The 26,660-nt window shown below is 53.7% G+C and overlaps 1 protein-coding gene and 1 long non-coding RNA gene across 6 annotated transcripts; both read right to left on the reverse strand.

Moving 5' to 3' along the window:
• GPI (glucose-6-phosphate isomerase) lies at nt 1-26,179 on the reverse strand. Its single transcript, XM_043599062.1, has 18 exons — nt 25,976-26,179; nt 24,840-24,930; nt 24,414-24,482; nt 22,856-22,975; nt 18,176-18,259; nt 17,900-18,046; nt 16,924-16,995; nt 16,377-16,421; nt 15,010-15,063; nt 4,405-4,465; nt 3,946-3,989; nt 3,689-3,841; nt 2,369-2,498; nt 2,137-2,213; nt 957-1,085; nt 664-739; nt 512-578; nt 1-406 (listed from the first exon to the last, which is right to left on the reverse strand). The coding sequence occupies exons 1-18, from the start codon at nt 26,095-26,097 to the stop codon at nt 271-273; spliced, it is 1,677 nt and encodes a 558-aa protein (XP_043454997.1). The 5' UTR covers nt 26,098-26,179; the 3' UTR covers nt 1-270.
• Nucleotides 4,478-15,000, reverse strand: LOC122494125. Of its 5 annotated transcripts, none has more exons than XR_006300108.1 (4): nt 10,701-15,000; nt 9,564-10,652; nt 4,977-9,278; nt 4,478-4,874 (listed from the first exon to the last, which is right to left on the reverse strand). It is a non-coding gene; the product is annotated as an uncharacterized LOC122494125 (long non-coding RNA). The 5 variants fall into 5 exon arrangements; XR_006300107.1 differs by having other exon boundaries at nt 4,977-9,331; XR_006300109.1 differs by having other exon boundaries at nt 4,977-10,426; nt 10,902-15,000.
• Nucleotides 26,180-26,660: the final 481 nt, after the last annotated feature.

The following is a 26,660-nucleotide window of genomic DNA, read 5'->3' on the forward strand; positions in this document are numbered from 1 at the left end:
TCCTTTGTGGCATCTTTATTTTTCTGATACATGAACAAGGTGAACAAGGTCAGAAAAATCGGCTGCGCTGAAACACTTCAGCCAGTCGTAAAACAGAGGGCACACAGACATGGAGGGGTGATGATAGCAATCCCAGACCAGCTTCCCCCAGAGGGCTTGTACTCCAAGCCTACAGCCAGAAGGTGCTCTGGGAAGGACTGTGCAGTACATCTCTGGTGAAGAGGGACCAAGAAGGACCAGTCACAATAGGGACTGCAGCCAGGCATGAGTTTATTGGCTTCTGGCCTCACGCTCCTGCTTGATGAAGTTGATTAGCCCATTGGTGGAAGTGTCGTGAGAAGTCACTGGGCTACTGCCGTCAAGCTCAGGCTCGATTTTCTTGGCCAGCTGCTTTCCCAGCTCCACCCTGGCAGGACGATAAGAATAAGAGGAAGGTTCCAGCATCACCAGTGAAATCCGTAAGCCTGCCCACAGGCATTCTCCACCCTCCCCTTGAGGAGCAGCAACTCACCCCCACTGGTCAAAGCTGTTGATGTCCCAGATGATGCCCTGAACGAAGATCTTGTGCTCGTACATGGCTACAGAGGTGGCAGATGGGGCACATTAGGGCTCTACCAGCTTCATCCAACCTACCCCAGGCCAGGACCTTCCCCGCTCACTCACCAATCAAGGCTCCCAGAATGAATGGTGTGAGCTTGGTGAACACAATAGAGTTGGTTGGGCGATTTCCTTCAAAGACCTTCGGAAAACACCCAGGAATGTCCCCTGGTTAGTTGTGATCCCCAAATAACTTAAGAGGGGATGTACACCCTGTCCCAGAGGTCGGGATGTGCAGATCTGTAAGGACAGCCCCTCCTACTGTGTAGGACAAGGCAGGCACGCTGTGAATCCTTGCCCTGGCCTCACAACTTTTATCCTTCCGACTCCAGGATGCCACCCACTTCAGAAGTCCTGACCTTGTGTGGCAACAGCTTCTCAATGTCCTCTGGACTCTTTCCTGCGGCCTGCAGCTCCTTCCGGGCCTCCTCTGTCGACTTCCCCTTCATCAGGGCCTCAGTCTGGGCCAAAAAGTTGGCCATGAGGATCTGACAAGAGAGACACCCAGTTCTGCCAAGAAGTACTGTCTGAGCTTCAGGCAGAGGGGCAAGACTGCCTGGCAATTCTCAGCTGGGGTAGTCCCAGCCTCGGTCAGGTTGCCAGCCCCCAATGTAGAGCTCAATGGAAGTGAGAGGGGACGGCAGGTCACATCTGATGACAGGGTAAAGTAGGTAATGACAATAACTACCCTTTCAGGAACATGCCTGACTTGCCGAGAACCCTGCTAAGAACTTTAGCAATAGCTATCTTGTAAGATTCTGAGGGGCAAAAGCATCCCCTCTCTTTCCTAGTTGAGCCTGTCTCCCCAAGTCAACAGTGCTGAATCACAGAGGTAGAGAGAGGAAGAATCAGAATTCAAACCCAGGTCTCTGACTCCAAAGCCTGTGCTCACAGTTACCCATGCTACTCTGCACACCCAACATAAGGTGCACTCAATCCTCTTCAAAGCCAGTGTCAGGTCAGGTTAGGTACTGGATGGTTTTCCCATTTGCTGCTGTGGTAAGTAAGATCTTTGCCCCCGCCCCTGCTGTTGCACCTATGTAGGTTACAGGACATGGCAAAAGGGATCTTACAGATGGAATGAAGGTAACAGACGCTGAGATAGGGATAGGTGGGCCCAATGTAATCACATGGGCCCCAAAAAGTAGAAGAGGAAGGCAAATAAGTTGGTCAGAGAGAATCAACAGAGGAGGCAGGACAGAATCAAAGCTGGAGAGAGACTCCACCTACCACTACTGGTTCTGAGACAGTGCCACAGGCCAAGGTGGCTTCTTGGAGCTGAGAATGATCCGCTAGCTGCCATCAAGGAAACTGGACCTTGGTCCACCCTGAGCAAAGACCCAGTAGAGCCTGCTGGACTTCAGATCCATTGAAACCAATATAAAAACCGGGTGTTGTTTTAAGCCATTACGATTGTGTAATTTGTTACGGTAGAAACAGAAAACTAGTATAACCGCCAACCAATGCATCAGCTCTTTAATAGTTTGGGTGTAATGTGAGCCTGACAAAGTGTGAGGAGAGGCTGGATGGGGCTCTTACCTTGTGATGCAAACCCTTCCTTATTGGGTGCTGGGTCTGGACTGGGATGAGGAAGTCACAAGGTATCATCTTGGTGCCTGTAAGAGGGCACAGCGGTCACCCAAGCTCCTACCCTAGCCCATGGGGGCCACCCACATGGCCGATAGGAGAGTGTTGACCTCAGGGAGAAGTCTCTGCCAGGGGGCCCTCGCCCTCCCGAGCAGCACCCCTGCCCAAGCCAGATGGGCCCTACCTTGGTGGATAAGCTGGTAGAAGGCATGCTGGCCATTGGTCCCTGGCTCTCCCCACACAATGGGGCCCGTCTGGTGGTCCACACGAGTGCCGGACTTGGTGATGTACTTCCCATTGGACTCCATGTCACCCTGGAACAGGGACAGAAACCCAGCCCTCTATCTGCAAGTCTTCTTTTCTTCATGCACCATGCCCAAATCCTGCCTGAGATGCACCAAGTATACCTGCCCTGCCCTGTGGGGTATCATCAGGCATGTTCCTTTCATCGCCCCTCGAGGACACAGGCTCGTGGCTTTCTGGCTTAGAGCACTGCAGGAAGGTAAAGGTGGGGATGGAGGTCTAAGGAGGACCTCCCTACGAGCAGAAACCAGTCACAGTATATTTAATTGATGTATTTCTTTTTAAATTAATTTATTTATTAAAAAACATTTTTCTTAATGTATATTTGTTTTTGAGAGAGAGCACGCAAGCTGGGGAGGAGCAGAAAGAGAGGGAGATACAGGATCCAAAGCAGGCACCAGGCTCTGAGCCCAACGCAGGGCTCGAACCCATGGACCACAAGATCATGACCTGAGCTGAAATCGGACGCTTAACCAACTGAGCCACCGAAGTGCCCCTCAAGTTTATTCATTTAGGTGATCTCTACACCCAGTGTGGGGCTCGAGCTCATGACCCTGAAATCAAGAGTTGCGTACTCTTCCAACCAAGCCAGTCAGGTGCCCCTCTTTAACTGTTGCCTTAGGGAAAGGCTGGCTGAGGTCCAGGGTATACAGCCTTTGAGGTCTGTCACCTCAACTAGATGCTGGACTGTGGGGAGCCCTGAAAAGAGGCCCCCTGAAAGAGAATCTGGACCAGGAGAGATGCTGTTTGGTCCCTGGGGGCCCTGGAGATTCGAGGGGGTGCAGAACGCTGTGAGTAGCCCAAAGAGGCACCACAGACTGGGTGTGAGTTGCTTTTCTAGAGGGACAAAAGCAGTGCAAGCCATAGGGGTCCCGGCCGACGGCCCCCACCCTATCGCAGGCACACAGTGATGGCCAAGGAAGAAATGACCGAGCTGAGACCCATGCCCTAGCCAAGCCAGGGTCTGACTGGCCACCATGATAACCAGTCATGCCCCTCTATGGTCGTCGAACTTGGCTAACACTCAGATCAAACAGACCCTGGTAACAAAGAGTCACCCTGAGACTGGGAACAGAGGTGGGCCTTGGCTATACCCAAGGGCAGTGGGGGAGAAAAGCCCCTGGAGGGGCAAGAACCTGGGCTCATGGGCCTCCCAGTCCCCCCCACAGGCTGACCCAAGACCTGGCCTGGCAGCTGGTACCTGCTGGAAGTAGGCGGCAAAGCGGTGCAGGTACTGGTCATAGGGTAGCATGGCCTGCGTCTCACACCCAAAGCAGTTGATGTACCAGATGCCCAGCAGAGCCAGCAGGACGGGGGCGTTCTTCTCCAGGGGTGTCGTACGGAAGTGCTGGTCCTGAAACAAGAGCAGGGTCAGTGAGAGCCGAGCAGCTGCCCAGGAGGAGAGGGAGCTGGAGCAACTACAGGTCTCTGGCAGAGAACACGAGCCTCAGCACTTACCATCCAGTGAGCCCCTGAGAGCAGCTGCTCGAAGTTGTCAAATCCTGCGACACAAAAGCAGCGTCAACAGAAATGGTCATGCCCGGTGCCCTTCTGGCAGTGGACGCAGCTTCTTCTGGACCCAAGGAAAGGCTGAGGTGCAGCCAGAAGAAAAAGGACCTGGGAAGACTTGGGCCTACAGAAAGTCTTTCTAATCAGAGTCTGCCCTCAGGGCAAAGGCAGATCTAACTTCATCCACCATGGGAAATGGCAGGAGGGCAGTTGTGAGGGACAGAGATCAAGGCCAACCTGCAAACCCAAGAGAAAAAAGGCCTGCCGTCCTGACCCGAAAGAAATGTTCCAGCCAAGGGGAGAGGGGCCAGCATCCTCTGTGGGTCAGGAAGGTGTTCAGGGACATGAGACCCCCACTCCTGACCTCAGACTACAGTATCATCTCCCAAGACTAAAACAAACACTCACCCACGTGCAGTGCAATGGAGAGTCCAATGGCTGACCACAGCGAGTAGCGTCCTCCTACCCACTAGGAGAGACAGGAAAAGGTGCTGAACAAGGGTTGGCGCACCCCGCCCCCCCTCCCTCCTGCCACAAAACTTGCCCCCTGAAAGCAAGGCTCTTCCACAGGTGCAGCATGGAGGGCCAGGCCCAACCCACCTCTGGGAAGCAAGACAGCAGGCCAGGCGCTGGCAACTCTTTGTGCTGACCAACAGGACAGACTACGCGTGGGACTGATCAGAGCCACAAGACCCAACCGGAGACCTTACCATGGCTGGCCCTGTCTCCTCAGACACAGAGAGACCCGGCGCACCTCGTACCTGCGCCAGGCCCGGCCTTCTCCTCCGATAGACCCAGCGCCTCATACCTGCACCAGGCCTGGCCTCCTCCTCCTCCTCCGACAGACCCGGCGGCTCATACCTGGTACCAGGCCCCATCTCCTCAGACAGACTACTGACCCAGTGCCTCCTACCTGCGCCAGGCCTGGTCTCCTCAGACACAGACAGATCCAGCACATCGTACCTGGTACCAGGCCCCACTTCCTCAGACACCAACAGACCAGCATCTCATACCTTGCCGGGTCTAGCCCCTCAGACACTGACAGAGCCAGTGCTTCATACCTGTGCCCGAGCCTCTTCGAACACTGACAGACCCAGCACCTCATACCTATGTCACGCCCGGCCGCCTCAGGCACCGACAGACCCAGAGCTCATACCCGTGTTTGGTCCTGTCTCGTGAGACACTGACAGACCCAATGCCTCACACCTGTGCCAGGCCTATTCAGATACCGACAGACCCAGCCCTTCATACCTGTGCCAGGCTCTACCTCCTCACACACTGACAGACCCAGCGCCTCATACCTGTGCCAGATCCTGCTTCCTCAGACACTGACCGACCTAGTATCCCATACCTGTATCCAGCCTCTCTGAACAGTGACAGACCCAACATCTTGTACCTGTGGCGAGCCCACCTACCTGGGCACTAACAGGTCAGAATCTCATACCAGTACCCGGCTTGGCCTCCTTCGGCAGTGACAGACCCAGCGCCTCCTACCTGTGCCAGGCCCTGCATCCTCAGACGAACAGACCCGATGCCTCCTACCTGTGCCCAAGCACACTTCCTTGAACAATGAAAGATCCAACGCTACCTGGCCTTGGCCCTGCCTCCTCAGATACTAATATGCCTGGGCTTGGCCTTGCCCCTTCTGATACTGACAGACCCAGTGCCTCATATCCAAGCCTAGGGCTGCCTCCTGGGACAGTGACAGGCCCAGAGCTCATACCTGATCGTAGTCTCAGCCCCAAGACATACACAGGCCTACCATTCACACTTGCAGACTCCACTCTGTATCTTCCTGACACATTCACATCTTCTTAACAGCTATTTATAGAGCACCTACCACATAGCTAGCACAGGCAACAGAAGCAGCCCACGGGGGCTCCCCAGATGTGTAAATGAAATAATCGTGCCAATAAATGTGAAATGAGATGTAAGTGCTTGGGAGAAAGGAAATACACCAGTGAAACCAATTATGAAAGGAACCTGAGGAGTGCTTGAGCTTGAGCTTGAGCTTGGATCTAAGAAATGAGCAGGCATTACCCAGGAAAGCACTGAGTGGGAAGAAGCATTCCAGCAGCCAGCACAGCATAGGCAAAGGTCCTGTGGCTAGAGCAGCCTTTCTCAATAGTGAGAGAGTTAAGCCCCACAGAAAATACTTTCAGTGACTTCACTTCTTAACTGTCCCAAGGATGGTCCAAGGCTAGTACTCTCCTAGAAGCAAAGAAGAGATGCTGATTCATTACATCCCCTAGATGCTTTGGGGCATTAGGGCTTAATTCTCTATTGGAGGCCCATTGAGACAGGCTGGGCAAGAGAAGCACAGCACATTCTAGATGAAAGAAGCAGCGGGGCTGGAGGGTAGAAGCTGAGAGGCAACGCTGGAGAATGAAGCAGGGAATGCCAGGGGTCATCAGGAACGTGACAGTACTGTGGATGGGGGTGCAGAGGACTGATTCAGGAACTTCAATCAAATAGGGTGAATTGAGAGAATGAGAAAATCAAGTGCAGCCCAGAGGTTTTTGGCCTGGGTAATGAGATGAACAGGGAGGCCCTTCACCTGGAAACAGTCCAGGTTTGGGGAAACCTTACCTGACAGACACCGTCCCAGGGGCCAAACCATGCATGACATGGGCTCTCAGATCTCACCGAACAGACTCAGTTCTAGAAAGCAGACTGCCAAGCTGCTGATTTTGGCTGAGCCAGGTCATCAGACCTCACTTTTGGGAGCCAGGCAATGCCAGTGTCTGACTTGAGCCTCTAAGACCTCCACCTACAGGACACAGTCTCTAGAACTCACGTTCGCTGCAGCGGCTCTTTCAGATCACACCTTACAGCTCCTCAGTCAGTTCAGCGTTCTATGCCTCTCCCACAACAAACCTCACTTTATCTAACTAGTTATAATTCTATTATTTCCCTCACCTGAGTAACTCAGACCCCAGTGCTATAGACCACACCCTGGACTGGCTAGAGATCCTCATGCCTCTGCAATACCATGAGCTCTGCCTATCATGCCTGACCGGGGTACTGAGAACAGGAAGCTGCCCTGGCCAAGGCATTCCACCTGTCCTACCTGATCCTAAGGGTCCCCAGGCAGACCCAGGTACACATACCTACGATGACTCTGGCTTTCCCTTGAGGGCAGCCCATGCTACCCAAACCATGCCTGATCCTACCACCGAGGACCCCACCTGCACCTGACCCATATTTTCAGGCCTCACCAGCCACATCAGTTATGCATTCCTGGGCTAGAGCTTGCCTTCTCATTTCACCTAACAAGCCCAGGGATGCCAACTCATACCTGAATCCAGGTGACAAGAATCCACCTAAGATCACACTTATATACCTCTGCCCACATGACTCCGGATCCATGGACTCACGACACTGCATGGATGCAGTGGCTTCGCCTGTGAGGTTAACTCTGCCTACCTGTGTCCCGCTCCAGTACCTCATACTACAGGGTCACACACCTGTCTGAGACTGGCTCCAGAAAGCTCAGCGGGTGTACCCAGCTCCATGTATCTGTGCCTGACCCCCCACATCTCAGATGACAGACTCGGGCGTACTTCCCTGAGCCCAACTCAGACTCCTCACACTTTCCTGAGAGACTCAGCTCTGTCTAAACAGGCCTGACCTCAACTCCCAGGCCCAACTTGAGAAACCCAGCTCCATATCCCTTGTCTGACATGGATCTCGGCATCTTGCAGATCCGACATTAGCAGCCACTGCTTGACCTGGCAACAACCGCTCACTGAGGAGCCTCAGACCTCATCAGACACAAGTACCTCTGTGTATACCAGTGCTCTAGAGACACCCCCCCCCCCCCGCCTTGAGATGTGGCTCTCCCTCCCTGTGACTAACCCATGCTCTCCAAGCCTCCCCTCTAACTCTAAAACCTGGGCAAGCACACCTAAGCCAGAGCCACGTTCCAAGGACTTTACCAAGACTCAAGTGTAGATCTCTGGCTCCAAAGTCCATGCTTGAGAGAGCCACATCTACCTACTCTCGTCTAACTTAGGGCTTACAGACTTCCCTTGAACCCCCCAGTGTCTGTCTACCTAAAGACCCCAATGCTGTGGGACTCGCCTGTGGCCACTCCACCCACCCAGGCTTAACCTTCTTCAGGCCCCACCACAAAGATCCAAGGGTACATGCCTTTGCCTGAATCCAACACCTGAAAGTCAACTCTACCTCCCTCCTCAGACCACACCTGACAGGCCAGCTCCACCTACCTTCTTTGCTTGATCTTGGGTCCTGAGACCACACCTGGCAGGGCAGATCTGCCTACTTTACGTGCCTGTGGCTCTTACACTGCAGTTGGTGGGCCAGCTCTACCTACCTTCTATGACCCTGGCTCCTTATACTGTACCTAGCAGGCCCATTCTGCCTACCTGTGCTTGACCTTTAGCTCCTCAGACCACATCTGGTGGGCCACTTCTACCTACCTGTGCATGACTCTGGTCTTTAGATCACACCTGGAGGGCGATTTCTACCTACCTGTGCTTGACTCTGGGTCCTCAGACCACACCTGGCAGACCAGATCTGCCTACCTTACATGCCCCTGAGTCCACACATAGACCATACCTGGCTGGCCACTTCTACCTACCTGTCTCTGACCCCAGCTCCTCTAACCTGCCAGGCCAGCTCTGCCTACCTGTGCTTAACCTTGGCTCCTCAGACTGCCCCTGGTGGTCGTTCTACGTACCTATGCTTGACCCGGGCTCCTCAAACCTGACCTGGCAAGCCAGATCTGCCTACCTGTGTTTGACCCCAGTTCTTCAGACTTAACCTGACAGGCTAGTTCAACCTACTAGTGCCTGACCTTGACACCTTAGACCATTCCTGGTGGGCCAGTTCTACCTACCTGTGCTTAATTAACACTGGCTCCTCAGACCTCACCTGGCAAACCAGATCTGCCTTCCTGTGTTTGACCCCAGTTCTTCAGACTTGACCTGACAGGCCAGTTCTACCTACCTGTGCTTGACCCTGAATCCTTAAGACCAATGGCTAGTTCCACCTACCTGTACTTTACCCCAGATCCTCAGATCTCACCTGGTGGACCCATTCTACCTACCCATGCTTGACTTTGGCTCCTCAGACCACAAATGATAGTGCAATTCTACCTACCTATACTTGACCCTGGTTCCACAGACGTGACCCGCAAGCCAAATCCGCCTACCTGTGCTTGACCTCAGTTCCTCAGACTTCACCTGATATGCCAATTCTACCTACCTGTCCTTGACCCTGGCTCCTCAGACCATACCTGGTGGGCCAATTCTACCTACCTGTCCTTGACCCTGGCTCCTCAGACCATACCTGGTGGGCCAATTCTACCTACCTATGTTTGACCCTGGTTCCTCAGACCTCACCTGGCAAATCAAATCTGCCTACCTGTACTTGACTCCAGTGCCTCAAACTTTACCTGATAGACCAGTCCTACCTACCTATGCTTAACCTGGGCTCCTCAGATCGTATCCTGGTTCCTCGGACCTCACCTGCTGGACCAGCTCTGCCTACCTGTGTTTGACCTTGGCTCCTCCAACAACCCTTGGTGGGCCAGTTCTACCTACCTATGCTTGACTTTGGCTCCTCAGACCAAAAATGACAGCACAGTTCTACCTACCTATACTTGACCCTGATTCCACAGACCGGACCTGGCAAGCCAAATCTACCTACCTGTGGTTGACCTCAGTTCCTCAGACCTCACCTGATATGCCAGTTCTACCTACCTGTCCTTGACCCTGGCTCCTCAGACCATACCCGGCGGGCCAATTCTACCTACCTATGTTTGACTTTGGCTCCTCAGATCATACCCTGGTTCCTCATACCTCACCTGCTGGGCCAGCTCTGCCTACCTGTGTTTGATCTTGGCTCCTCCAACAACCCTTGGTGGACCAGTTCTACCTACCTGTGCTTGACCTTGGCTCCTCAGACCATACCTGGTAGGCCAGTTCTACCTATCTGTACATGACCCTGGTTCCTCAGATCTCATCCGATAGGCCAATTCTACCTACCTTTGCTTGATCTTGGCTCCTCAGACCATACCTGGTGGTCTAGTTTTACTTACCTGTGCTTGACCTTGGCTCCTCAGACCATAACTGGCAAGCCAATTCTACCTACCTATGCTTGACCCTGGTTCCTCAGACTTCACCTGATAAGCCAGTTCTACCTACCTTTGCTTGACCCTGGCTCCTCAGACCATACCTGGTGGGTCAGTTCTACCCATCTATGCTTGGCCCTGGTTCCTCAGACCTTACCTGGCAAGTCAGGTCTGCCTACCTGTGCTTGACCTCAGTTCCTCAGACTTCCCCTGATAGGCCAGTTCTACCTACCTATGCTTGACCTTGGCTCCTCAGATCATACCTGGCGGTGTTACCTGTGCTTAACCCTGGTTCCTCAGACTGTACCGGGTAAGCTAGTTCTACCTACCTACCTGTGCTTGACCTTGGCTCCTCAGACCTCATCTAGCAAGGCAGATCCGCCTACCTGCGCTTGACCTCAGTTCCTCAGACTTCACCTCATAGGCCAGTTCTGCCTACCTGTGCTTGACTCCAGTTCCTCAGACTGCTTGATATACCAGTTCTACCTACCTGTGTTTGACCCTGCTTCTTCAGACCTCACCTGGCAAGCCAGACCTGCCTACCTGTGCTTGACCTAGGCTCCTCAGATCATACCTGGTGGTCTAGTTTTATTTACCTGTGCTTGACTCTGGCTCCTCAGACCATACCTGGTGGACCAGTTCTACCCACCTATGGTTGATCCTGGTTCCTCAGACCTCACATGCCAGGCAAGCTCTGCCTACCTGTGCTTGATCTTGGCTCCTCCAACCCCCCGTTGTGGACCAGTTCTACCTACCTGTGCTTGACCTTGGCTCCTCAGATCATACCCGGCAGGCCAATTCTACCTACCTGTGCTTGACCCTGGCTCCTCAGACCTCACCTGGCAAGCCAAATCTGCCTACCTGTGCTTGACTCCAGTTCCTCAGACTTCACCTGATAGGCCAGTCCTACCTACCTTTGCTTGACCTTGGCTTCTCAGATATACCTGGCGGTTTTACTTACCTGTGCTTGACTCTGACTCCTCAGACCATACCTGGTGGACCTATGGTTGACCCTGGTTCCTCACACCTCACCTGCCAGACCAGCTCTTCCTACCTGTGTTTCACATTGGTTCCTCAGACTTCACCTTGGTGAGCCTGTTCTACCTACCTGGGCTTGACCCTGGCTTCTCAGACCATACTTGGCGGGCCAGTTTTGCCTGCCTGTGCTTGACCCCTGGGTCCTCAGACCTCACCTGGTGGGCTGGATCTGCCTACCAGTGCTGGACCCTGGCTCTTCAGACCACACCTGGCAGTGCAATTCTACCTACCTGTGCTTGCTTCTGAGACTGTACCTAGTGGGCTAGCTCCGCCTACCTATACCTCATCTCCGTTGCTCACATCTCACCTAAGACATTCAGTTCTTCCCAGGGCTGGACTGTGACTTAGAACTCACTGGACAGATTGAGTGTTGTGAACCTGCCCTAATCTTGGCTCCACAGACCTTACCTGATAAACCCTGCTGTACTCACCTGTGCTGAACTATACTGACAGTCCCAAGGATACAAACCTGTGCCATTTACAGACTCCGTAGACCCTTCCTGAGAAACTCAATTCCATATACCTGTACCTGGCCACAACTCGTCAATCTTGCAAAATAATTCTACAAGATAGGCAGAGATGCAGTTCTATCTGCTGATCTTGACCTTACCTAGGAGATCCAGATCTAGTCACTCGTACCCAATCCTGGTTCCTGAGATCTCACCTGAGAGACTGAGCCCTGTCCTCCTGACTTCACTTCATATCCTCAGAGATCATCCAAGAGATACAGTTCTTTCTACATAAGCCTAACACCAGCTCATTAGGCCTCGCCTGACAGATCTCGTCTACTGACGTATGCCTAAACTCAATGGTGAGACAGAGTTGAATGAACCTAACCGTGGCTTTTCAGGTCAATCTACCTCTGCTTGCCTTTGGTTTCATAGATATTACCTGAAAAACTCAGCTCTACCCACCTGTGCTTGACCCCAGCTCCTCAGATTCAGAACACTAACCAGAGCCTGACCTCAGCATTCAGACCTTTCTTGGTAGAAACCCAAAGTACAAACCTGTATCTCACCTCAACTCTTCAAGCCCCACCTGACACAGACCTGTTCTACATACCTGAGCCAGACCAGAATTCATGGATGCAGTTCCCCTTCCCCTTCCTTTTGCCTGACTCCAGCTTTTCAGTCTTTTCCCAGGGGACCCAGGACCACCTCTAGGATCACCGAGTTGTGCACGACCAGAACTGCTGGATATCACCTGAGGACATAGCTCTGACCTGGACCTGACCATGGATTTCTAGTCCTCACTTGTCAGACTTTGCTCTCTCTGCCCTTTTCCGGCTCCAGTGTCCTTACCTGAGCAACCCGCTTCTACCTATATGTGCCAAATCTTGGCTCCTCAGGCCTCCCTAAGAAACCTGCCTAGTTATACACACCTTGTCTGACTCTAGCTCCTGAGACCTCAGACAGATGTGGCTCTACAGACCGCCCTTGGCCGACTCCACTGTACAAACTTAATCCAAACAGATATTTCTCTCAGACGGGACAAATTCCTGGCTGCTTACCTGGGCCTGAGGGAGGACTGGTGAGAGCCCCTTGGTGCCTGAGTGACTTGGGCCTCAGACCTCTCACCCTATAGACGTGGGTCTCTAGACCTTTGTCTGCCACGAGCCTCTCAAACTATACCTTACCAACACGGCTCCTGTACCTTTTCCGCACGCCCCAACTCCCCAGTCCTCACCTTTTATAACTTGCTCTATTCCTAACTTTCCCTCTCTGGGCCCCTCAAACCCCACCCCAGCCAGAACCCAGTGCCAGAACCTTGGCTGGTTGTGGATCCGCAAAGGCCTCTGCAACCCCTGAGCTCTGCTTATCACACCTGGTCAGGATGCCGAGAGCCAGGTGGCTGATGTGGCTCAGGGGGCTTACGTGTATTTGCCTAATTCTGAGTTTTAATCACCTCATTTGAGTGAGCACACACCCATGACCTGATGCTCACTTTGCAGAACCAGTCAAGAGAGACCCCGATGTATATGACTGTCCTATGCCAGAGACTTCATTCACTTCACAGATCCAGGTTAAAGTACCTGTACATGACTTTGGTTTCTCAGACCTCACTTGATAGAACCATCTGTAAATACTGGTGTCTTTTCCAGAATTCATAGACCTCATCAGTACCTTTACCTGTCCTTGCTCCTCCTCAGAACTCACCTGTACCTGTCCTGGCTCCTCTTCAGACCCCACCAGTCAAAGTTAGCTCTCCAATGTATGCGGACTCTGGCTGAGCCGCTGAGCCCTGAGAAACCCCACTATTTACCATCGTACCTCTGCCTGATCCCGACACAAGGCTACCCCATGACTGACCCTAAATGACCAGGCTCACCACTTATATGTCCCCCTGCCAGACTGGACTCTTCTGATCTTACCTCAAAGCCAGTACAAAATCCCCTATGTCTGTCCTGACCCTCTATCTCACCTGAGAGATACTAGGCTCCAGAAATTTCCCCTGTCCCTGGCTCCTCAGGTGACACCTCTTGATTCAAAATGATATACATCCTTAGTGACCAAGGCAGGTCCCTCTTGCAGCCACTGTGTATGTGGTATGCGTGGCCTGGCCCAGGAGGCCTTCATTGTGCCCACCTCGGTCACTCAGGCCACACTGCCCAGCCCCAGCCCCATGCCTTACCCCAGGCCTTACCTGGAGACCTGCGCCTCTCCCTAAGCCACACCCCCCTTCATCTCTGCACGCTGGACTGTTACGGCCAGTGAAAACCCACAGAGGGGTGACTGGCAGGCCACTCGTTCCTGACCACCTCCTGTTCAGGCTCCAGATCCCGGGAAAGAGGTAGAAGGCGCCTCCCCTACTTTATCAGACATGCAACATGTTAGAAGCTGCACAGTCTCTCTCGACCAGGGTTCCTCATCTGAGCCACAGGATGAAGAAAATGATCTGAGTGACTCTTCTCAATTCTTCCAAGGATGGTACATAATTAGTCCCATTCTAGAAAGAAGTTAACTCATTACACACAACAGATGCCTTAGGGCCTCAGGGCTTCTTTTTCTCCCAGACTCCGAGGCCTTCAGAGCTTTCAAAGGAGATCACATCTGTGGATGCGGCCACCGAGCAAACAGCTCCCAGTCTAAAGGCCTGCAAACAGCCCCGGTGGGAAAACTCCCATTGGATGACACCCTCTTTGGTGTGCCTGCCATGGTCACGTGTTAGAACAGCGCCTGCTGCATTCACAGCACCCACACTGCGCCCTGCACCCCAAGCCTCCCCTGCATTCCACAGCCGGAGCCTTTCTCCCACCAGGGCCACGCTCAGGCAAGCCGCAAGGATAGGTCCCGCTCACTGTTTGGCACCAGCTGTGGCCATAGCTGAGATGAGTCCCTGACCACCTGCTGCTAGGGCTGCTCAGGCGAGGTTTGTTCTGCAGGCTGCCTGACAAGGCTCCGTGCAGGCCCCAGGCCTGGCACCTCCTCTCTGCCATCTGCCGGCTGTTCCCACCCCTCCGGAGCAGGCCTGCCCAGTCACACCTCCTGCCTCACCCTGCCCCTTGGCCTTTACAGATTGCAGCTGCAGTTCAGAAAAAGGTCAACACTGAGAATAACTCACAACCTCAAGTTTAGTGAAGGGGATAAGGGTGGCTCCAGTTACCCCATGGTGGGGGCCGCTGGCAGGCACCCAGGGGAATGCAATCTTGGCCTTGCAAGCTCAGCCCGCCCTCAGTGGAAGTGGAGCCCTCATCCTGACTGGGCTGCTCCTGCCCCATAAGCCTCTCTGAGGGCCTCTTGGCCATTTCCCAAAGCTAGGCATGCAGCAGGTGCTCAATAAATGTTGACCTGACCTCATAGGCCCCTCATGTGTGTCTCAGTGGTCACGCCTGGCAAAGGACACATAATTCACCCAGCACAAGAAGTGTCTTTACTTACATCCCAGAACTCGAACATGTTTTGAGGGTCAATCCCAAACTCCTTCACTTTAGCCTAAAAGGGGCAAAGGGAGAGAAGGAAGGAAGCCTACATTAGCTGGATGAGACCAGGAGTTCCTGGGTGCCAGGCGTGGGGCCATTCAAGCTGTGGGCAGATGGGGCAGGGCTGGAGTAGCCGGTCAATGCCGGGCAGGAACCAGCAGATTTCACCCCTAGAACTGGACACAAGGCGGGCTCATACCCAGAAACAGCTGCAGCCTGGTGTCCGTGAAGCCCTCCTGTGGAGGGAGGCCACACCACCAGTGCAGGGACCTGGCCCACACACTGCCCTGCAAGACCCACCTCCTGGACCTGTTGAGGTGCAGACACCAACCCATCCAGGACATACGGGAAACTGAGCCCAGGGTGGGAACCCGAGAGGGGCAGGGGCCACCTCCCAGGCCAGGTGTCACACAGCCAGGACACCTGTCCAGCCCCTTCCAGTATCTGAGATGGTGACCCTTCCCCAGAAAGCCTTTAGGAGATGGCCAACCCTGTTCCTCAGGTGCTTGGTCCCCTGTGCACAGAGGGTCAGCAACTCTAGTCAGACAGGAGGAGATGACCCTACCGACCAGTCTCAACTCTGCCGGCAGAAGGCAGACAGTGGTGCTCTGGTCAGCCAGCGTTAAGAGGTGCTCCTGCCTCCCCTCTGGGTAGGGCAGCCCTGGAGGCAGGGGTGCGAGTCAGATATGAGGGGCAGAGGAGGTGGGGGGAACGGTTAGGAAAACCTGTGTGCTTCCAGCTCTGACATAGCCTAGTACAAAGCTCACCAGACAGCAAGTGCCCACGAGGTTTGTTACTCCTGGCACACAGCCCCACCCCCTCACCTCGAACAGCCCCGGGCCAGGCAGACTGTAAGAACTGGCAGGCAGGAGACCGGTGTTCTAATCCCAGCTTCACTGACTCATGCAGTCACTGGGCAAAAATCCTTCACCGGGGCTTAATGTTCTTATATAAGAAATGGGATGCACCCTCCACCCCTACCCTGCACATCCCATGTGGGGACAGGCCGGGGGCAGGGTGGCAGAGGCCAAAGGAGATCACGTGTGTGGAGCGTTCTGGATTTCAGCCAGGCGTCGGAGGTAGACAGGGTCAACGGGATCCCTCTTTGGAGCTGCACAGATGTGACGGCAGGACGCAGAAGGGGTGCTGTGCCGCTCACCTCCGTCACAGGCAACTGACCCCGTCTATCCCATCAGCCCAGCCAAGATCCCCAGACGTGTGAATCACATCTCAGCTTGAGTTTTCTGATAGGCTATTACCTTGACACCTTGATGTGGCCTGGGCCCTCCCAGGGAGGAAGTCTGGGAGCCCAACACGGGCACTTACCGTGTTGGTAGACAGGGCGACAAAGTGCTTCGCGACTGCAGAAGGCTATAAGAGACAGAGCCAGGTTACACCGAACTGAGTCCAGAGGCCGCCCAAGGGTAGTGAGCCTCCCACCCCTGGAGAAACTGAGGTCCTGGGTGGGACTCACTGCTCCCAGTCCTGGGCTCTAAGGCTGTTGGAGGAGCCCCACGTCAAGGTCAAGAGGAGAGAGGAGTTAGAGGCCCAGTCTACCTCGCAGGCACACAAGGCTGAGGGTCCCTCCCCTCTAAACAAATGAGTGTGGCCAGGGGTAGAGAAGGCCCTACAAGGCCAAGGGACCTTAAAGTGCCATCAGCTAGTCAGAGCAGGTTCTGGCACACTTGATATGTCTGGGACTGGGAAACGTCTTAACCAGAAAAGGTGGGCACCAAGAGAGGCTGCCTCCTGCTGCCAACGTCAGGAGAAATAGGGCCACATGTAGCATTAGGCTTGGCCACTCAGGTGGACACGCAGGCCCACCCCGTCCTTCCCAGCCCACACAATGCCCACCACCCACCCCAGCACTCACATCCTTGGCAGACAGGAGAAACCACTCCTTCGCTGTCTCCGCATTCGTAATGGTCTCCTGGGTGGTAAAGGTCTACAGCCAGAAAGTACAGCAGTCAGCCCCCAGCTCAGGGTTGCTGTGACCCAGACCCAGGGTTCAGTGGCAGAGGCCATGTGGGTGCCCAGTTATCACAAGGAGCAGTGACAGTCACTCCAACCTCTGCCCAACTGTCCACAAAGTCACAATGAGTGGTTCTCTCTGGGGCAGAGGCCTGGAAGTATTACCATGATCCTGTGACTCCAGGACTTCCCAACCAGATTGAGAAGAATCCTAGTGAAAGCCACATACACAGCGCCCATCCCACCCACACACACCACTCCTCCACCACAGGTCAAAGGCCAAAGCATCTTCCAGGAAAGAGGCAGTGGCCACGCTGGGGGCTCCTTTGGCCCAGGCTAGGCTGTGATCTCAGAATCCAGATGGAATTCTTCATATTTTATGTGCACTGATGGGAGTAAACAGGGCATAAATGGCCACAAACAAAACCCAAGCTGGGCACAGATCCCACAGAACAAGCAGATATGAAAGCTCTGGGGCGCCTGGGTGCCTCAGGGGGTTAAGCGTCCAACTTCGGCTCAACTTCGATGCTTCAGGGGGTTAAGCGTCCAATCTCACAGTTTGTGAGTTTGATCCCCGCATCGGGCTCTGTGCTGGCAGGGCAGAGCCTGGAGCCCACTTTGAGTTCTGTGTCTCCCTCCCTCTCTCTCAAAAACAAACAAACAAACAAATAAGCAAGCAAACAAGACGAAGGTTCTAACTGACCAGTTCGGGTTTCCATCAGGTAAACCGCATTTACCGCCTGACAAGAACAGTCTGAGCACAGCTTGCCAGACCTGATCCACGAAGCACGATGTGCTCAGGAGGGTCTACCCACCCCGCCCCACCCCCACCCACCACACACAGGGCTGGGGAGCCAGGCTGGGTCCAAGGCCCGTACCTTGGAGGCAATGATGAACAGGGAGGACTCGGGGTTCAGGGTGGCCAGAGTTTTGGCAATGTGGGTCCCATCGATGTTGGAGACAAACCAGACCCGGGGACCTCCTGAAGAATACGGCTTAAGGGCTTCAGTCACCATGAGGGGTCCCTGTGGGGAGATGCAGCATCAGAAAACAAGACTCAGGGCCTACAGAAGTGGGGAAAGCCAGGTCTCACCCTGGAAAAACCAAGACTCTGGGTGGGACCCCTCACCCCATCCCAAAGGAGTCCTCCTTACCAGGTCAGAGCCACCGATGCCGATGTTGATGACGTCCGTGATGGGCTTGCCTGAGTACCCCTTCCAGTCACCGCTTCGGACACGCTGGCACAGAGTGGGAGGTGTGTTCAGCCCAAACGTCCAAGTATAAAGTGCTGCTCAAAAGGATCCTTATATCTCAAGCCCAACGTCCAGACCCTCACAGGGTCCTACTGAGACCACACTGGCAAATCCCTGCCATACTCACCCCCCCAGCTAGACCCTATTTCATCATTAACAAAGTAGGGGACACCCCCATCTCAGTAACATTGTCAGAATTTGCCAAACGGGGGTGAACTCTCAGCAGAATCTAATGTATGAGAGACTGAGGGACGTGAAATGCCAACTACTGGGGCTGGTGCCAGGGACAGGACCATCAGACATGCAGCCAAGCTCCACACGGACCCCACCGATTCCTGTCTCCTGGTGTTTACAACACTGCATACCACCCCCAAGCTGAATAAGGGACCTGTGCACCCATCAGGTACATTAACCCATTAGTCGTGTTAAAGGAACCGCCTAGCTTCTTGGGTTTAGAAATTCCCAGCTTCTCTAAGCAACAGGGGCTAAAATTAAGAGATGGCTCTTTGGCAAAGATCAAATCTAGGGCACAGTGAGAAGGTGAAGCAGAGAGTGTGGCTATAAAATGCTTTGTTTAGATCTCAGAAGGAGCTAAAGTGGTAACACAGAAAACATTTTGGTCAAATATCCGGCTTCTGAGGAAACTCACTCTCAAAAACAACGATAGAAAAGGCCTTGTCTTGAAGATATTTGTAGGTATGGCTTTTGCCTGATGGAGTGAACCCCCCCTCAGTAAGCTTCATAGGAGACCCACAAAGACAACTGAATTGTCAGAAACACTACCGGCTTGGACTGAAAGGGACAGAGATAGTACAAAAGGAAAAGAGGGCTTTAGATACCCATGTTTTTTTTTTTTTTTTTCCCAACATTTATTTTTGAGAGAGAGAGAGAGCGAGCAAGCAGGGGAGGGGCAGAGAGAGAGGGAGACACAGAATCCAAAGCAGGCTCCAGGCTCTGACCGGTCAGTGCAGCGCCTGACGGTACGGCTCAAATTCACAGACCACAAGATCATGACCTGAGCCGATATTGGAAGCTTAACCAACTGAGCCACTCAGGCATCCCTAGATACCCACGTTTCTATGGGCAGTAAGCAAGCCGAAAAACCTATGTAGCTGCAAACACAAACTACCTTTCAGGTAAAAAGAATGAATGAGGGCAAGGCCAAAATCCTTGAGAAATGATTCCTAGACCTTGAGTCCTAACCAAGCCAACCTCGAGTCTATGTCCTGCTGGATTTCAAAATGGTTTGGACCAATGACTCCTGTGTGCCTCCCATCTCCCCTCTCTTTGAACAGGAATTCTCCTTTATCAGCTATCCTACACCTACCTCACCGTTGTGGGTTGGGTGTGTGCGGTGCAAATAAATTGTTTCTTTAATTCACATGTCTTCACATCAAAAGGAAGTATATCTGAGTTGCATTAAAGGAAATGCAGATACTGCTCGACCTCTACCTCATTCTGATGATGAGGTTCTGGACTTCCAGCTGATCTCGTAACGGGATACAGCCTTAGGAGAAAGTGAGTAGGGTGTTCTCCATGTGGAAGGAACATAATCACTGGGAGCCAGAAGGCAGACTGTGTAGCCAACTCCCAAGATCGCTCCCAGTGGTCCTCACCTCCTTGTGTTCACGTCCTTGTGTTGTCCCCTCCTCCTTCGATCAGAACTGACCTATACAACTAACACAGTCGTACAGGAATGAAAGATGTAATTTCACGTGCTAGCTCAAGGTACTAAAAGACCCTGAGGCACTCTGTCTTGCTCTCCCTTGGATCACTCACTTGGGGAAATCAGCTGCCTTGTCATGAGGACACTGCTGTACGGAGGTCCGCAAGGTGAGGAACTGAAGCCTCCCCAAAGCCAGCATTAATCGCGAGTGAGTCCTCTTGGATGCAGATCCTGCAGGCTCCATCAAGCCTTCAGATGAGCGCTAACCTTGGCCAATATCTTTTTTTTTTTTTTTTTTAATTTTTTTTTTTTCAACATTTACTTTTGGGACAGAGAGAGACAGAGCATGAACGAGGGAGGGGCAGAGAGAGGGAGACACAGAATCGGAAACAGGCTCCAGGCTCTGAGCCATCAGCCCAGAGCCCGACGCGGGGCTCGAACTCCCAGACCGCGAGATCGTGACCTGGCTGAAGCCGGACGCTTAACCGACTGCGCCACCCAGGCGCCCCGACCTTGGCCAATATCTTGACTACAACCTTATGAGACCAGAACCAGCCAGCACAGCCGCTGCAAATCCCGATCCACAGAAACGTCAATCGCTATCTTCAGCTGCTAAGTTTTGGAGCAATTTATTATACACCAATAGAAAACTACTACATACATCTTTCCCCAAACCAGTAAGACCCAGCAACCTTTTTCTTTTTTAAAATAATAAGGCAACCAATTGTCATGGGAAGTTTTCCATCAATAAAAAAATAAAGTTCTTCAGCTTCTCAAGCCTCCCTCTCACCATTAAAGTTTTGTTACAATAAAGCATCCCAGGGGAGAAAACTTGTGTCTTTAATATGACTACGCACAGCCTTTCTTCCACCAGATGGGGTTTTACAACACATGCCAGTTTTGCAATTTCCATTTCCAACTTCATTGCACATCCTCAACAGCAGGACAGGTCAAGGTAACCATAGCTCCCTAATATCTAATGGTGCCCAGGACTACAATATATAAACACATACTGATTTTACTAATTAGTTCATTGATAAATGGGCTCAGGCTGTTTGTGTTTTTTAATTTTTTTTTCATTTTTAAAGATTTTATTTTTAAGTAGTCTGTATGGCCAACGTGGGGCTCAAACTCACGACCCCAAGATCAAGAATCACACGCTCCACCGACTGAGCCAGCCAGGTGCCCTTAGCCCAGGTTGTTTGTGACTTTTGACACTATAATCAGGATCATGGCGAGCATCCTCAACCCGACCTTGGCAAACTTCTAACCTCGGCACAGCTATGGGGAGTGTTCCTCACTGCAGAATTGCTGCCACTCAGTAGCTTTTTTTGAACTATAAATACCCCATCAGTCTGAGTCAGGTATCCCACAGCCAGCTCTAAAGGAGTGCTTTCCTGGAAATAGCTTCCCGGACGGCCAGCGCCACACTCTCCACACCGCAGGCCTGAGCACACACGCGCTCATCCGAAAGAGCACCAGCTTCTGACACGTGTCAGCTCCACCACTCACCCCTGATGGCTGGAAAGGCCCTTCCCTACACCCAAAGCCCATCATAAGTACCGACCACACTATTAAGGAACACTGTGGAATCCAGAGTCTCATCAGGATGCCAACCCTTCCTCACCCCACAAAGTTCTACTCATTTGGTCAGGCCACCAGGACTGATGGCCAGATCACTCCTGCTGTCTGAGGTCTGAAATGGCTGGTAGCCAAAGCAAACAGACTTGGGCCAGTCATAGGTGGGGGTCACTGCTCCCAGGGACAAGATGACCAGAGCCCAGATTATCATTCTCAGAGCACACACAGCCCATACATGCTATGTGCATGTGTGCATGTGTGTGCGTGCATGCGCGCGCGCGCGCACACACACACACACACACACACACACACACACATCACCCCTGTACCCCAGGCTTGAGGATGTCCTCTAACCCTTGCAGAATCGACCCTGGAACAGACACTAAGGCAACAGTGGTTGATGTGGGGAAATCTCTAGCTGATCTCTGAAGCAACATCTACACCCACCCACCACAGGAAAAGGAGACACCGTTATGTGGACAGAGGGACATGTCTTACTTATTTACAAGTACAAATAAGCTGCAAAAAGTAGTTAAAAACGAACCCGTGTGTGTGTATACATGTGTACATATATGTTTCAAAGAAGAGAGAGATGTACGTATACACATAGCACACACACAGGAAGCTTTCAGGAGATTTCACAGAAACTGCTATAAATGCTGCCTCTGGAGAGCAAGCTGGGGGCACGGCAACGAAATGTTAAAACACTGAATTTATCATGGCACCTGGGTGGCTCAGCTGGTTGAGCATCCGACTTTGGCTCAGGTCATGATCTCACAGTTCATGAGTTCAAGCCCCGCATCGGGCTCTGAGCTGACAGCTCAGAGCCTAGAGCCTGCTTTGGATTCTGTGTCTCCCTCTCTCTCTGCCCCTCCCCGACGTGCACGCACTCTTTCTCAAAAATAAGCATGAAAAAAATAAAGTTAAATTAAAAAACCATTCAATTTATCTAGTTCTAGAATAAAAAATAAGGGCATGCTGCTAAAGAGATTAGAAAAAGCAAGTCTCCCTTCTACCTGCTCTACCTCCTCTCCTCTACCATCCCATCCCTTAGGGGCCTCAGTTTTCTTTTCAGATCTTTATTCTGGCCAGACTGTCACCATGAGCCCACAGGTGATCACAGTTCAGCAAAGAGGTTGCTCTGTGGCTGCCAGTGGTAGGTCCATCACAACAAGGGTAGAGCCCCCAGGCCAGCGAGCACACAGACCGCCTCCATGCGATGAGGCCTTGAGTTCTCTCCAAGCAGAATAGAGGGGCGGCCCATCAAGGTCCCCAGATTCTCAAACACATGCACACCCACGGCCAAGGGCAAGTCCAGCGCAGGAGCTGCTTACCTGGCAGAAAGACTTCATCTTCTCCAGGACCCTGTTGACCTCTGGCATCACATCCTTACCATCCACCAGAATGGGGGTGTTTGACCGGTTCCGCAAGGCCACATGCAGCACTGCCCGATCCTGGGGATGCAGTCAGCATGTGAAGACCCCCACCCCCACCCCCAGCCCAGGGCAGCCACGCCCCCGGGGGGGCACGGTGCAGCCTGGGCGAGGAGTCAGCCCAGCCCTTTTTCCCCCCCGGACACGCACGCGAGCCCTGAGGTGTGTTAGTACCACAGTCTTGTACTGAGAATCTACTGCGTGCTTCTGGGTGTAGAGGCTACCCCAGGACCTGGAGGAGGCAGGCGTGTGCTGCTCCCCTTTGGCTACAGTCACAGGGGGAGGGAGACCAGGAAAAGCCCAGGGGGCCCTTCGGTGTTCAGAGCATGAAAAGCCAAGGAAAGAGGAACAGAGTGAGCAAAGGCAGAGAATGGGAACACAGGTGAGAGACAAGCAATCAATGGGCTCAGAGGACCAGGGCTCGTTAACCTTGTCTCACCTCCTCCGTGAGAGTACATGGTATTTGCTGGCACCTTCTGAAAAGTACCCCCAGCCCCTTGGATGTGGAGCAAAGAAGGGACTCAAATGTCCCTCACCAAGCGGCCCCACCCCACCAACTGCCAGAACCCAAACCAAACCAAACTGTAGGCCCGTGACAGGTGCCAAGGAGCTGTCCTTGTCATGTGAGAGCAACAGTCCCATCAAGCTGAAGCCAGTAGAGGAGTCCTTGAAGGAAACAGCTCTATAGATCCCAGGTGGATAGGAAAGAGACAGTCTCTGGACTCCAACCCAAGGGGAGGTTCACTAAGGTGGAAGACATCATGCCACTCTACCCTCACCCTGCCCAACCTCACTCCTGTCCGACATTCTATAAGAAGATGCACTCCTCCAGGAAGCCCTCCTTGACTGCAGCTTCCCTCAGCCTAGCCCAGCAGTGAGACAAGTTGAGTTTGAAACTTTGCTATCTCTTGTAACGTCTTGGATAAGCGACTTGCCCTCTGAACCTCAGATTCCTCTTGTGTGAAGGAGGATAATAACACTGTGAGGATAAGACTCTTAGCACTCAGTGATTATTATGCCTCCAGGCTTCCACAGCAATTCAGGAACAGGGCCCCCAAGGCCTGGCTGTATCTCTGCTTCCTACTGTTGCCTACCACTGAGGAGGTTGATCTTCTGTCCTAAGACTTCTCTTTTCGCTAATAAAACTCAGAGCAAAGATAGACCAGAGTTAAGTTCTCTGAGCATGCCTTGAGAAGCCATCGCCCTGCAGGCTTGAGATGTGCTCTAGGCAGACAGCATTCCACCCTTACCAGGTCCAGACTGCCAGTCTTGGGGAAGATGCACCCCACGGCCCTGCAACCCACTCAAGGAAATAGGCTTTCAGGCTCCTTGTTAAGCAAAAACATTGCTGAAGAGCAGAGGTGAAGACACCGTGCGGTGCTCTCAGTCAGATGAACCACAAAGGGAAGGAAGAGGCCCTGGAGGGTATGTAGAGTCGGCCATCCCCAGGCCAGCTCACCTCGGTGAAGTTGATCTTCTCGCCATTGAACATGCGCTCCCGGGCAGCCTCCACACCCCTGGACTTGGCCTGGGAAGAGAAGATACCGAGGCCTGATCCACTCACACTGGCAACCAAGTGCCCAAGCCACCAAACTCTAGGCTTGATGCAGCCCCAGTGGGGCTGACAGACAGGTGCAGCCTGGTGCCCCCCACCCCACTGCCTGCGAAGGGTCTGCTCAGACACTGGCACCGAATCCCCTGGGATGCTGCTTAGAATCGGGGCGGGGGAGGGCAGGAGCTCAGAGCCCTGTGTCGCACAGAGGCAGTGACTGAGGTCCGCTGAGGGAAGGAAATAAAATTGCTCGAGGCCCTGTAGGCTCCCAGGACCCCGGTTCGCTTGCCATGCTGTGGGTCACAGGTCAAGCCCCCCACACCAGAACATTACCAGGTCCACCAGCATCTGCATCACACTGTCGGTCACAAGGTTCTTTGAGTAATCCACCAGAATCCGCCCATGGTTGGTGTTCAGGGTCAAGCTGCAAAAAGATGGCAGAAGCCACTGACCACACCCCGTTTCTCAGGAGAGCCCATTCCCCGACCAGAGCTGCATCCAGAAAAAAAACATTCTCCCTGAGCCACACCCCAAACAAGCCTCAGCTGCTCAGCACAGCGGTGCTGTCGCCTGTCTGCCCACCAGCACAGTGAATGGGGCCAGCCTTACACAATGGGGCTGCAGACCCTTCCTGAGGAGCCATTCCTCTGCTAAAACCGGGAAGACAACGTCTGGGTGCACTGCCCCTGCCTACCCCGTGGAGTGACCATTCCCTCCTAGAGCTTCCACTCTGCGACTCAACTTAATCGGGAAAGGACTCAGAAGGCAGGGCTGGTCATGGGGCTTCCAGTCTGGAGCCACAGACCTCCCCTTCCCAACACACCTGCACCAGTCACCGGAGCACCCCGAGATTCCTGCCCCCCCCCCAAGATTTCCTCCCACTGATTCCTTTCCATTTCCTGGTCATGCATAGGTCTGCACACCGAGCTTCCTTCGTAGAAATCATGCCCCCACATCTCCACCTTTCTCCGCGGCTCCCCGCAAATCCCCCAGACCCGCCCACCCATATCGCAAACCTCGGGGGTCCCCGCCCGTTCTGGGCCAGGGGCGGGGGGTTCAGGGGACAGCCCTTTCCCGCCTGCTGCGTCAGCTAGGGCCCCAAGCCACAACTGCGGAAGGAGCCCCTTCTCAAATGGCAGGCATTAGAGGTGGGGGGCGGGGACAGAAGGTGGAGAGAGAGATGCCCCTGCGGAGGGAGAACGGCCGAGTGGCCTGCTTCTCATGACTAAGCAGTCCGGCTCCGAGACCTCCGCGAGCCCCCAGGAACCTGCTTCAAGGAGGCTTCAAGGACAAACTGGGGCCTGGGCCTGGGCCCCGATCCGTGGCCGGGGTCGGCCGAGGACCCCCGGGGACCACCGGCCCGACCGCCCCGGCCCCGGGACCGCACACCTGACCCGATGCGCAGCGCCCAGTGCACCCGGATCCGGGTCCCGCACGCCCGCGCCCCGCCTGTGGCCCCGCGCGCGCACCTGAAGTGGTTAAAACGTTCCTTGTCCCCCTCGAAAAGGCGGCGCAAGTTGAGGTCAGAGCCGTGCTCGCGATACCATTGCTGCAGCTTCTGGAATTGCGGGTTCTGGGTGAGCGCGACCATGGCGACAGCAGCGGGGTACTCGGACTGGGACGTGCTTGGAAGAGGAAGAGGGGGCGGGCGGCGCGCAGCTAGCGGAGGCTCGCTGCGCGCAACCCCTTTTAAGGCGCAGGCGCAGTGCCCGCCCCGCTCCACCCCGCTCCCCGCCCCGCTCCGCTCCGCTCCCCGGCTGTCAGCGCCCTCGGGGCGACCTTGGCAGTCGCCGCTGCTCTGGGCCTCAGCTTGCCTCTCCCTGCAACAAGGCAGTCCCTTGGTCTGCCAGCCTATGTATGCCTGGAAGTGACTGGGGTAAAGAGGCCGAGCTCCCCATTCCCCCGCCTGCTTCCTTCGTCCATTCATTCAATACCTTTCCAGGTAGTGTTCCCACTTCCCACTACGCCCCAGGTAGTGTTCCAGGTGTTGTAGATACATAAGTAATAAATATATATATGGTGGGTCATAGGCTGGTAAGTGCTACTTTGAAAAGGAAAGCTGGAGGGGCGCCTGGGTGGCGCAGTCGGTTAAGCGTCCGACTTCAGCCAGGTCACGATCTCACGGTGCGTGAGGTCGAGCCCCGCGTTAGGCTC

This window comes from Prionailurus bengalensis, chromosome E2, assembly GCF_016509475.1.
Source record: "Prionailurus bengalensis isolate Pbe53 chromosome E2, Fcat_Pben_1.1_paternal_pri, whole genome shotgun sequence".
NCBI classification, from domain to species: Eukaryota; Metazoa; Chordata; class Mammalia; order Carnivora; family Felidae; genus Prionailurus; species Prionailurus bengalensis.

Excerpts from the sequence above, each read along its gene's own strand:
- GPI (XM_043599062.1), bottom strand. The coding sequence starts at position 26,097 with ATGGTCGCGCTCACCCAGAACCCGCAATTCCAGAAGCTGCAGCAATGG. Across the intron at positions 3,990-4,404 it reads CTCCATTGCACTGCACGTGG|GATTTGACAACTTCGAGCAG; the intron begins GTGAGTGTTTGT and ends TTTGTGTCGCAG. Across the intron at positions 2,499-3,688 it reads TTGCCGCCTACTTCCAGCAG|GGTGACATGGAGTCCAATGG; the intron begins GTACCAGCTGCC and ends TCCCTGTTCCAG.